Source organism: Sciurus carolinensis, chromosome 5, assembly GCF_902686445.1.
Source record: "Sciurus carolinensis chromosome 5, mSciCar1.2, whole genome shotgun sequence".
In the NCBI taxonomy this organism is placed as follows: domain Eukaryota; kingdom Metazoa; phylum Chordata; class Mammalia; order Rodentia; family Sciuridae; genus Sciurus; species Sciurus carolinensis.
The window spans coordinates 39,534,780-39,547,625 of NC_062217.1; the positions used below are offsets into that span (position 1 = coordinate 39,534,780).

The 12,846-nt window shown below is 34.1% G+C and overlaps 1 protein-coding gene and 1 pseudogene across 4 annotated transcripts in view; both read right to left on the reverse strand.

The window, feature by feature from the left end:
• The window catches only part of Fndc3a (fibronectin type III domain containing 3A), a 174,516-nt gene that overhangs the window by 16,225 nt on the left and 145,445 nt on the right, over positions 1 to 12,846 (reverse strand). For all 4 annotated transcript variants that reach the window (XM_047552169.1, XM_047552170.1, XM_047552172.1 and 1 more), the window contains 5 exons: positions 11,412 to 11,586; positions 9,518 to 9,604; positions 4,760 to 4,898; positions 3,647 to 3,715; positions 2,674 to 2,792 (listed from right to left, as the gene is read on the reverse strand). In XM_047552169.1, the coding sequence (XP_047408125.1) occupies positions 2,674 to 2,792; positions 3,647 to 3,715; positions 4,760 to 4,898; positions 9,518 to 9,604; positions 11,412 to 11,586 (589 nt within the window). The remainder of the gene's footprint in view (positions 1 to 2,673; positions 2,793 to 3,646; positions 3,716 to 4,759; positions 4,899 to 9,517; positions 9,605 to 11,411; positions 11,587 to 12,846) is intronic.
• Positions 113 to 2,660, reverse strand: LOC124984503 (HAUS augmin-like complex subunit 2; annotated as a pseudogene).

A 12,846-nucleotide genomic window follows, 5' to 3' on the forward strand; every position in this document is an offset into this window, starting at 1 on the left:
TGAAGCAGGAGAATCTCAAGTTTGAGGCCAGTGTTGGCAAAACCCTGACTCAAAATTAAAAATAAAAAGGGCTGGGGATGCAACATAGTGGCAGAGCACTTGCCTACCATGTTTAAGGCCCTGGGTTTAATCCCTGGTACTGCAAACCAAAACAAAAAACAACAAACATAAAATCCAACAAAAACCAAACTACCCAAAACAAACCAAAACAAAATCCAACATGATATATTAAGTAATAGTTTTTATTCTGTCCAAAAAGATTCACAAAATCTCTTCTAAGGAGAGATGTTTTAATGTTCTCTAAATGCTGCCTGTCTTATTTTCAGGAGGTTTAGACTCTAACAGCTACTATATTTTTTAACTTAAGTGCTAGTTTATTTATTAAAAACAAAAACCAAAAAACTTCCTTTCTTTATTTCCACCTAAAAATAATTATAAAATCAGGTAAACATATCTAGGTATTTGGTATCTTTCTAGGTATTGCTTTCAGTTTCTATGCCAAAGTCTTAGTTTTATTTTATTTATTTATTTTTTGTTTTTGAGTCTTTTAATCAGAAAGAAGTCACTTTGGTCCTAATGAACTTGAAATCTTGATACTTCAATATACAGAGGGCTGTTTCAGTATTGCTACCAGCAAAGCCTTTAAACACCCATGTCACAAGCAACTAGAAATGAACTTTAAGTGAGTATAAAATTAGGGAAAATAAAATTGATGACCACTTGACATTAGTTGTTTAGGCCATGACCTTTAGAAGTAAAAGGTAAAGGAGGAATTATATTTATGAAGGTAATTTTCTTCAGCTAATATTTTGGGGATACAAGAGGAAAATCTTTTGTTGTTCTCGCCTCTTGAGTATATTTTCTGCCAGTTCTTCTGTCTCAGTCACCAAAGTATCCATCCTGAAAAAGTCTTGCTCATTTTCTTCAGATTTGCATCTAAACGAGGGATATTTCTAATTGTTTCAAGACAGGTTTCCAATCCCTCAATGAAAGTCACAGCCAGCTCCAGCAAATGTACCAAATATCTGTATAAAAAGCTTCCATAGCTAAGTTTTCCTGGCATATGGGTTTCAACAGTCTTTGCCTGAGGGACCTCTTTTCTCTTAGCACAGCTTCCAGATGATTATTTGTACTTTGTAGATCATGATACTTTTGAACCAAATAGAAAGGATGAACAATGTCTGCTGCATCTTTTTCTAGTTTCAGAAGTTCAATTTTCAGGCTTTTCTGTTAGATTTCAGCTTGAATATTTGTGATATGTTGTAGTCTAGAGAATTTCTCAAAGCAAGGAGCTGTTTTCTTTAGATATATTTAACATATTCTCAGTGACATGAAGTGGCTCAACTTCAGCCCTTCCGAGTTTGGCGCGGAAGCTGGGTCCCATGGGCTGGCAGTCATGGCTCTGACACACTTCCCTGCTTGGCACTGGGAGTGAGCTTGTCTTAGTTTTATTTTAAAAAATATTCTCTTAAAAAGACTTCTATAAATTCAGTGCCACATTCCTTAATTCTGCCATATTAAGGTTTACACTTAACATTTTTAAACATAAAATATTTCGTTATCGCTTTATTCGAAAAGTCATCCTTACATAAGAATACTATGATGCTGGAACTGGGATTGTCGCTCAGTAGTAAAGTACTTGCCTAGCACGTGGGAGGCACTGGGTTGGATTCTCAGCACCACATATAAGTAAGTAAAATAAAGGTCCATCAACAACTAAAAAAATTTATAAAAAAAAAAAGAGTGCTATAATTCTATATTAGCATAACAGGATTTACTGTGTGTATGTGTTTTTGTATAACTAAGGAGATTTTCTTTCTTTTTTTTTCCTTTGCAGTGCTGGGAATTGAACCCAGGGCCACAGGTGTGGCTCTACCTTTGAACTACACCTCCAGCCTCAGGGAGATTTTCTTACTGGATTAAATGAAGCAACTGGATCACAAGCCTACTGGGCAGGACTCACACTCAATTTCACAATACTCACATTTTATTTCTTTAGTCTTTTTTTGCAGGGGTAGGGGCGAAGGCGGGTACTGGGGATTGAACCCAGGGGTGCTCGACCACTGAGCTGCATCTCTAAATCTTTTTTGAGACAAGATCTTGCTAAATTTCACAGGCTGGCCTTGATCTTAAGATCCTTTTGCCTCAGCGTCTGGAGTTCCTGGAACCACAGGCATGTGCCACTGTACCATGCTTACAATATTCACATTTTCAACAAAATGATCATAATTTTTTTTTTTTTAAGAAGAGCACTTCGTGTTAAATTCCATTTGAAAAATAATAATTATATATAAATGCTCCAAGAAATTATTCTTGGTTAAATTCATTTCAAAAATCATTCTTATTTAAAAAAAAGTACCTCTCCAGAATAGTGTAAGTTTCTTATATACAATCAATGCACATTAAATCCACTTTGGTTACTGGGTCTCTAAAATAAAATGGTCAACTTTCCTGAAATAAGTAAAATATTATAACATGTAATATAACAACATTAAATGATACTTAATGGTTTTCCCTGACACACAGTTTATAGGGCAGTAAATCAGTGTACAATTATTTTATTTCTATTTCTGCTTGGTATGGTTATTCAGCATCATCCTAAAATTTAGCTTTATAAAATTTTTTTCAGTGTTCTCATAGCTAAACACCAATAAGACAATAGATAAGCATTACCGCACTCTGTCCTCCATCACTAATGCAGTAAACTCGTAAACGATAGTAACAGCCTGGATTCAGCCGATCACAAAGATGTTCCCTAGTAGCGCCACTGTATATCATATCCCATTTGTTTCCTGTAAGATGAAGAATCGTGTTCACACACCTACGAGGTAATGTTTAACACTGTGGTATCATGGACACGGCAGGTATCCTAGTTTTACTAAATAAGTGTTTATGTAATTTGACAGAACAATTTAAGCTTGTTACGAATTTCCTGGAAATGATCTAATTGTCTTTATGTGTGCAGCTTCCTAGACAAATATGCATGGCTTTGTTGGAAGTGAAATATCTCTGTAACTGTACAGACTTTGACTTAAATTGATAACTTGCTTTTAATTGAGCATTTTAAATGTGTTTACTGGCCCAGTAATAACGTTATAACAAACGAAACGTAAAAAGAATCAATATCATAGGAAGTTCAGTCTTAATTAAAATATATTCTCATTTTGGGCAGGAAATAGGTCATTTCATAGAAGTAAAAACTATTAAATGTGTGATTCAAGAAACTAAAATAATGTGAGTTAAATTTTAGAAGAAAAATTTTCTCTGGTACTTATGGGTGTAAATCTGAATAACCTTTAGAAGACATCATAGTATCTAATGACTTAAGTCTGGGTATTCTGGAACTGAGCAATGTAAACAAGTGAGAAAAAAAGGTAAGAAAATGTAAACATAATAATACAGGTAATACAGCAGTCTTACATTTGATTTACTGTATTTCTGGAGATCACAATTTGAAGTGGGTGATTAACATGCAAAATCCTAACTGCTACCAACAAATAAACAATCAATCAAGGACAGTCCACAGTGACTGAAGTATCTTTCCAAGGTAGCAAAGGAAAAGTAAGAGAAAAGATATAAAATGTAAAATCATGACAAGTAGAGACAAACTAGAATAAATCTATCAATTTTTAATAGCTGTTCTTACCATTAGAACCTTCTGCCATCTCCACTACATACTTATTGATGGGTGCTCCTCCATTGTCTTTTGGTGGATCTATCCAAAGAAACAAGTAGTGTCAGGCAAAGTTCAATACAATGTAAAAATGACAGAAAACCCTATTAAGCAGAATACCAAACTCAAGATTGTTTAAAAAGAAATGAAGTTTTATTATTAATACCTGTACCTCATTACTGTATGCTATTGTCTCCTGCTTTTCAGTTAATTTACCATATTTTCCCATGGTTATAAATTTGGCTCTCTATAAGAATTTTGATTTACTATTTATTTATTTTGTGGTACTGGAGATTAAATCTAGAAGACTTTGTTCCTGAGAGACAGCCTCAGACTGGTTTATTTTCTGAGAGAGGGTCTTGCTAAATAACCCAGGCTGGACTTGAACTTGTGATCCTCCTGTTTTAGCTTCCCAAATTGCTGGGATTACAGGCATGCATGGTAGATTATATTAGAATTATTGAACTTATGATTATGCTTTCTGTGAGAAAACAGGAATTCAGGAAATTGTGTAGATTATTAGTGTTGTTTTCTATTATTATTCTTGTTATTGTTATTATTTGTAGTGCTGGGGATCAAAACCAGGACCATGTGAATGACAGGCAAATGCTTCATCACTACGAGTCTTTGGTGTTGCTTTCTTCTTATTTTTAGAATGTAAGAGTTTTTATTAAAACTTTTTTTTACTGGTATATTATTATCAAATATATTAGTGGGCTTTGTTGTTTCATATTCATACATATATACACCATAATTTGGTTAGTTTCATTCCCCAAGTGTTGCTTTCTTCTGAATGAACAATGTTCTATTAGTCTGGCCTTTCCTCCTACAGGCAGGTGCAACACCGTTAAACCACATAAAGAACCACAGTCAGTCTGAGCATGGCTGAAAACCATGGTCTTCTTGTGGCAATGTGGACACTATACATCTGTAACATAAGAATTTAGACTCTGAATTAGTTGGTTTATCTTCTCTCTAGCCAAAGTTAAAAGACCAACCCATCTAGATAACGTTCAAATATCTTGTTATCTTCATATTCAAATATAAAAGCAATAATATTATGTACAAATATGCATAATATCTTACCCCAAGTTATTTTAAAACTGTGTGAATGTATCTTTCCTTTAACTGAAGGTTTTACAGGTACTCCTGGTTTATCAGGGCAGGTAGTAAATTCTACCACTTCACTCGGATTACTTTTACCTTCTGAGTTATAAGCAATAACCTGTGATGAGAACATAAAGACTTAAAATGACATGTTTGATATCTAATGATACCGGTTTAATGAACAACATAATAAAAAAAAGTTTCCATTAAATGATAAAACACATTTTCAGAGTGTGATAGTTTGTTTCTTTGAGAACTGCTTGTCAAATAGGGAATTGGGACACAAAGAATATGCAAGTGTACTTCCCCTTTAGAGTCAGTATTGGGAATACAAGTGCAAGTTTAACATTTTGACGCTAAACAACAGTCATCAAAGGAACAAGCTGTAACTGGATGATACTTGAAGAGCTTTAGGCATGCTGTACTTCTTTTTTGATGCTTTAAAAAGATGCCCACAAATTCTTTGAATATTCTTTCTTCAAAAGGTGAAAGCTCATTTCCCTTTCCTTGGGTGTGATGAGTACTTAGTGACCCCTCTGTAACAAAAAGAATGTAGCAGAAATGACAGTGTGCCTTTGGATGACTAGAATCCCAGTTACATATTAACTACAATCTCCTGGACATCAGATGTATTCACCCAACTAAACTGGTCCTGAATTCCTGACCTGTAGAAATCAAGATAAAGCAATATTCGTTTTTGTCAAGTTATGGGGTAATTTGTTATACAGCAATAGTGAAATGTAATTAACATCTAGATTTCATTTATATGGCTTTAGAAATTCATTTACACTTATATTTTTACCTCATTATAGGCAGGAACTATGATAGTATACACTAGAGATGAGGATTTACTTAGTACATCTACCACTCCAAATAACTCATGCAGCCCATGAGAACTTAGTAAAATTTAAAATTTAGTTCAATTTTTCAATTTTGCTTAGGCTTCTTCAGTCCTTTCACATGGTCAGATGGATTTTTCAGGATTTATTTTCTCACTCTGCTGCTTTACAAATGAGACTAAAGGGATTTAAAACACTCCTCAATGTTGTGCAGGGTATCTACCTAAACTTACTTAAACTTTAAAGAACAGTCTCCCTAGAAGACATAAAGATTCATATAATTATTTTTTAAATACCTCTATATATTTCATCATTGACCCTTTTATTGTAGGGCACCTTTTCAATTAGCCACAAAGGCAATTAAAGGCAAGAAATCATAATCTTTTTTTTCTCCCTAATTTTACAAATAATCAGAACATTCATTTAGTGCTTACCACATAGGGAGCCTTTGCAATGAATTGTAGGTGTGATAATCCTTATCTTTAACGAGTTGAGAATAATTTTTTTTCTTCATTTTTTTGAGACAGGGGTCTTGCTATGTTGCCCAGGCTGGCCTTAAACTCCTGGGCTGAGGTGACCCTCTTGCCTCAGCCTCCCAGAGCATCTGGGACTACTGGCATGAGTTGTTGCACCTGGCTCTGCTTTTTGACTATTATGAGTAATGGTATGAATATTTGTGTACTTTTTTTTCTTCCAGTGCTAGTGACTGAATCAAGGGCCTTGCACCTACTGGTCAAGTTCTACCCTAGCTAAAGAGTTTAGTTAGAATCTTTATGTAGCAGATAGGCAATACACATATTAAAATAAATGGGAGGAGAACAGATTGTTGAAAGAGTTCATGAGGTGCTCAAGGGCAACAGCAATGAAAGAGAAAGTTTGGGTAAGAGAGGACAGAAAGCCCTTAGCATAAGAGTAGAAGTGAAGAGTAAATAGTTAGGTCTACTCAGGGAAGGATGAGTAGTTCTACTCAATCTGGTGAGGTAGTCGGTCTAAGTAAAATCGAAGCAGTAAATTTTAAAAATGGATAATCCTATGTTGAACTAAGAATGAAAGTAGTAAGTTTTAAAAATGGATAATTTTATGTTGAACTAAGGGACTTTAGGGAAAGCTATTTTTCAGAAAGATTAGGTATAGAATAAAAATGTGATTGGAAGGTGAGAGAAGTAGTTACATATGGAATATGTTTGGAGATTCAGTACTCCTCAGGACAGAAATCACAGCTGGCATAAGGCAAAGAGATGACACATGAAAGTGAGAAACCACTTAAAGAGTTAAGGCCTTAGCTGAGGGCACACTTCAATTGGGGCAGAGGAAAAGGGAAGAGATTATAAACTGACCCTAGACAAGATGAGAAATAGGAAGGGAACATGATTATGTATTGTCACACATGTTGACATAATACAGGAACAGGCCACTTGCCTCAAAAGCCTTTCATGCTTTTGTTGAAAATTAGAAATAATAGTAAAATTAAGACCCTTATACATTCATCTAGTTTGAAAACTGTAGCATTTTCTTATTGTATTCTTTAAACCTTTTTATTTTCCTAGGTTTTTTCTTTTTCCCTTAATAAATGAGACATTAATGGGGGCAGAGGGAAAGGCTGTCCTTCTTTTAAAAAAAAATCTGGATACCAGGTCCCCATTCAGCATCTAGTGTACCATTTGATAATTAGACTTGTTGTTGTTGTTTATCACTCTCATTTTTAGGAATTCTGATTGCTTTGTTATGTTTTAAAATTGTATTTTCATTCATCTTTTGGACTTAAATTTTTTCATTGTCCTAATTTTGTTTTAGTATCTTGAATATCCTAGGTTACCTTCAGTGTAGAACCCTGAACTCTAGTAATTGGCTAATATGAGAAATTCATTTTCTGTTAATCATATTCTTATTGTTTCTTAGGAATAATAATATGCTATCTAGTCATTACTTCCTGGAGTATATTTTTAATATTTCTGCTTAGTGTTGTAAGATTTTTATAAATATTAAAATTTATTTTGATAGACTGCTTGAAAGAAGTTTCTGTAATGTCAAGTTAAAAAAGGAAGACTAAGACATGACAAAGGGATTTAATGATTTGAAACTACCTCAGCAGGGTCCTCAGCACATGGCTGAGCTCTAAATAAATGTCTGAACTCTCAGAATTTCATAAATATATCATTTCTTATTTTCTGCACCCCCATTTCTATATTAGTGGACCTCAACTTTTAGCAAGCATCAGAATTATCTAGACAGTATCCTACAACACAGATAGATAGGCCTCTTAGAATTTCTGATTTGTTGGCTGGAATGAGGACTGAGAACTTAAAACTTCTAACAAGTTCCCAGATAATGCTGATAGAATGACCTGTAGAGCTTATCACTATTTTAATTTGTTACTTAATAAGCCTTTCTATAATTGAGTGATGTGTAAAGAGGTGGTTTATAGATGTGTATTCCCACTCTTGACCCTGTTATTTGGAGTGGCTTTTGAGAACTGCTGTTTGTCTCCTTGGAGATTCTGATTCCTTTCTCCCTGCAATTTGAGATTGACTTCTATAGTGAAACAGCAATCTGATTTGCTTACAGTGAATCAGTAAAAACGACACATATTTATGTGCATGTGGTGTGTGTGTGTATTCAATGGCAATGACATCTTGATGTCACATGGTAAAACTTAACAAATTATAAAGACATAATCAAATTCCTCCTTAGAAGACCTGTTGGCAAGATAATCATTACTGAACCAAATTACAATTTAACATCACCATAAAAACTAAACTGAAAGTGTGTATTCCCCAAGTATTTTATGAATTTTGCAAATATAAAAACTGCATTTGGAAATTAAAATGAACTAGTCATATAAAATAAAGCATAATGAATGTGATTATTATGCACTATGTAATTAAATTTCCCACTATTATTAAGGTTTATTTGTAAGATTCTCAAGGGGTACTAAAATTTATCCTTGCTTTTTAATAATGAACACATTTACAGTGGCCTCTATTATTTGAAATGATAAGCACTGCTAAGAAAATTTAGATGTTGAATCCATCAACTAATAAGCATCCTATTATGTTCTTGGGAAAATTTCTGTATAATATTTAGGCTTACTTATATTATCTTATATATTAACTAGTTCAAGTACTGTCTGCCAAGAAATAGCAATGTATTTATTGCTAGTACCCTAGAATGATGCCATAGTAGCAAAGATAAATTTTGGAAGTCTCCACAGAAGAATCTTCAAAGTCTGTCACTGCCTCAAATGCGCAAGAATAATATAAACAAAGAATGATAAAATTAAATAATCATTAGTTGGCACCATCAATTATAGTAATTCCTGATTCAGGTGGGACAATTAATGGGTACTAAAACTAGTATGAAAATTTGATAAGGAGTAAGATGTTTACAATAGTACATAGTACTTACAAAACATTTATTACAAAAGGAAAAAGGAAAATTTTACAGTGAAGAAACATGATAGATACTGTCTCCCTCAAATGATTATCAGATGGGACAAACTGAAATTGTGTACCACTCTGTATGATGCACTGAGCATTACCTTTTTCATATCACTGTCCAAAAAGCATATTAAGTATATTTTAAGAACATTTATATTTTAAAAGATGTTTGTTCACATTATGCAAGTGAGAGTTCCCCAAAACATTGAAACTTGTTTTGAATTTATATATATAAAGTTTGAGAAGCATTATGATGTAATACAAAAGTAAACAAAAAAGCTCTTTAGAATAGGTCAATTATTTGTGCTTTAAAACCAAAGGAATGAAATATGTACTTAAGAACAATAAAAACAAGAAACAAGTATTTTAAGGGCTTTGAAAGCTTACCTTAAATGCAAATTTGCCAAAACGAAACCCGTTATTCTGTATAATTAATATACACTTATTAAAAAAAAGCCTACCTTAAATTTATACTTTGTACTACGTCTGAGATTTTTCACAGTGTAAGCAAGATCTTCTCCATCATACTTAGGCTTAAAACCATATCCCTAGAAGAGGAAAACAAAACCTTCATCAGCTTTCTAATAGCAGAAATACAAGGAATAACAAATATGTGAAAAGACCCAGGTTTCTCTTCATTTCCTGTTAGGTGCAATGTGATTTATGCTCTGTTGAGTGTAATTCTCATGTCGTTGCTTCTACCCTGAGTGGATGGACCCAGAAATGCTACTGAACTGTTGCAGAATGATCAAGGAGATTACTTATTTTCAACAAATATAGCAGCTAAGAGAAGACCTTTGGGTTGAGGAAAAAAAGGGGTCAAAGGCAACTTTGCCATCAGTTATTTATCCCAAGAACTATAGGAAATTTCGCAGATGTTACAAGAGTTAATCGGCCTACAACTATTTCATAGTTTAATTTGCCCTGAATGCGTTGTGTTCAGGTGAATAAATCAATGGTTGGTTTAACTGGCAGGTGAGGATACTACTCAGGTTTAAGACTGCTATTTACAGTTTTAGTGACAATGTTTTACTGCTTTCCTGATGCTACCATGTTTAAAATTTTTAAAAACTGACATAAAATTCACATATAAAATTCTACCATTTCATAGTAATATAATTCAAAAGTGGACAAGATTGTGTAGCCATTACCTAATCCCTAATTCCAGAATGAAGCCTGTCCTTTTTGGTTAGCAGTTATTTCCCCATCTTTTCATCCATTTTCTGCCTCCATCAATTTATCAATATTTATATAAGTGGAATCACACAGTGTTTGGTCTTTTGTGACTAGCTTATTTTACTTAGTACAATGATTTGAAGACTCATTCCTGTTGTGGTATGTTATCAGTATTCCCTTTTTATGGCTGAATGATATTTCACTGCACTGGGTATACCACATTTTTTTTATTCATTTATCTACTTATGGACATGAGTTGCTTCCACTTCCTATTTTTGTTTTTTGAGATGGGGTCTTGCTACATTGTCTAGGCTGACTTTAAACTCTTGGGCTCAAGCAAAACGCCTATCTCACCCTCCAGAGTAGTTGGGACCATAGGGGTAAGCCACTGTTCCTGTCTCTGCTTCAGTTTTTGGCTAGCATGAAAAATGCTGCTATGAACATTTATGGTTTTTTTTTTTTTTTTTTTTTTTGTAGTGATAAGGATAAAACCCAGGGCCTCATGCATTGTAGGCAAGAACTCTACTACTGTGCTATACACCTTATCCTGTGTACAAATTTTTGTTATTGACATGTATTTTCGGATTTCCCTGAGTATATATATGGAGTGCACTATTGCTATTTTTGACTCATATTGTTTCAAAGTAGTTTTGAAATAACAGAAGATACCCTAACTCTTGCTCAGCTAGGTTGAGTAACTCACATAAGATGAGCAATAAGTATCTATTTGGGCTACACTACGGTCTCATGTGGGACTCTTAAATCTTCTGTGGTACTTTGAGAAGCAGTATGCAATTACTAGCTGCCTAGTAGGAGGTTGTGATCTTCCCCTATCCCCAAAATATTTCTCCCCAAATGGATATATTTTCTTGTTCTTTTTTTGAAGTGCATGCTAGGTAAGTGCTCTACCATTGAGCTATAATCCCAGCTGCCAAATGAATACATTTAATCTATGTTTTTTTCCAGACATATACACTCACAAAAAAACAAATGTCTTTTTACATTTGAGGAAAACAAGACTGAGTTCTCCCTCATTCCCAATCCCTCTCAAACAATAATAAACCAAGGCCTGAAGGGACCTGGGGAAGGAGCTAACTACTGTATGACATTTATTTATCTGAAGGAATGCTACACCAAAATGTTGTCGATACCCTATTTAAAATATTTATTCATACTTACTGAAGTTTCTTCTTCCATCTCTAAAATATAAGAAATTCCTTCATCTGATGGTGTTCCTGAGGGTTTACTCCACTGTAAGGACAACCAAGTAACTCCAGCTTTTGCTAATACAGGACTTGCTGGCATAGAAGGGGCACAGCCTGAGGTGTAATATAAAACTTCTTCACTAAAACCACTGTTGAAACAAACGGATTTAAAAAAAGAATAAAAAGAATGATTTTTACCACTAGGGAACAAATTTTTGACTGTTATTGTTTTGAAAATAATTTTTTTTTTTGCAGTGTTGGGGGGGGGGCCAAGCCCAGAGCCTCGAACATACTAGCAAGCACCCTGTCACTGAGCTATATCACCAACCCCAGAAAATAAAAAGTTTTGATAATTATAATCCAAATAATTTATCTTGGATTTGATAATATTCTTAAGGTAACTAGTTTAAATATCAGAAAGTGAATTAGTATTCTTTAAAAAATGCAGTTAGAGCTGGGTGTGGTGATGCATGTGGTAATTCCAGTGACTTGGGAACATGAGGCAGGAGGATCCCAAGTTTGAGACCAGACTTAGTAACTTAGTGAGACCCTAAGCAACTTAGCAAGATTCTGTCTCAAAATAAATAAAAAGAGCTGGGATGTAGTGCCACGGTAATGCCCCTGAGTTCAATCCCCATTATCAAGGGTTCAGGGGAGGCAATGTTAGCTGGGTATGGTAGTGGAAGCTATAATCTCAGCTATTTAGGAAGCTGAAGCAAGAGAATCTAAAGTTCAAGGTAGCCTGGGCAACTCAGCAAGACACTGTCTAAATAAAAAGAAAGGGCAATAGCTCAGAGCTTGCCTCACAAGAGGCCTTGGGTTCAATTTTCAATATTACCAAAAAATCAAAACCAAAACCAAAACATGCCCCCCCCCGCAAAAAAAAAAAAACCCAGAAAAAACAAAAACCAATAACAAATTGCAGTACTTTCAGAATTTTTAAGCTTTCCTAATTTTTTTTTTTTTTTTTTTTTTTTTGTGGTGCAAGGCATTGAACTCAGGGCCTCAGTATGGTAGGCAAAATGCACTACTGCTGGGTTACATCCCCAACCCAAGACTGTATCTTAATTATCCAGTCAGTGAAGAAATACACAAATTACCTTATATGAAAAGTATGAACTTAGTAACAGCCTTTTATTGGTATAAACATACTTTCATATAATGCCATTTATACAAAACAGAAAATGCAAATTCTTGGTATGTAATTAAACATACCTGACCTCATAAAGATGAGCAAGGTTATCTCTAGAATACAGATAATTTCAATATGACTCTTGAAAGGTTTTTGTATTTAAATCATATTCTCTTGAAATTTATCAGACTTTAAACAACAAAAACACATATGCTGAGGATTAATATAAAAACTCCTTAGTCACAGGTAAATGTTTAATTTATGTTTGAAATTGGAA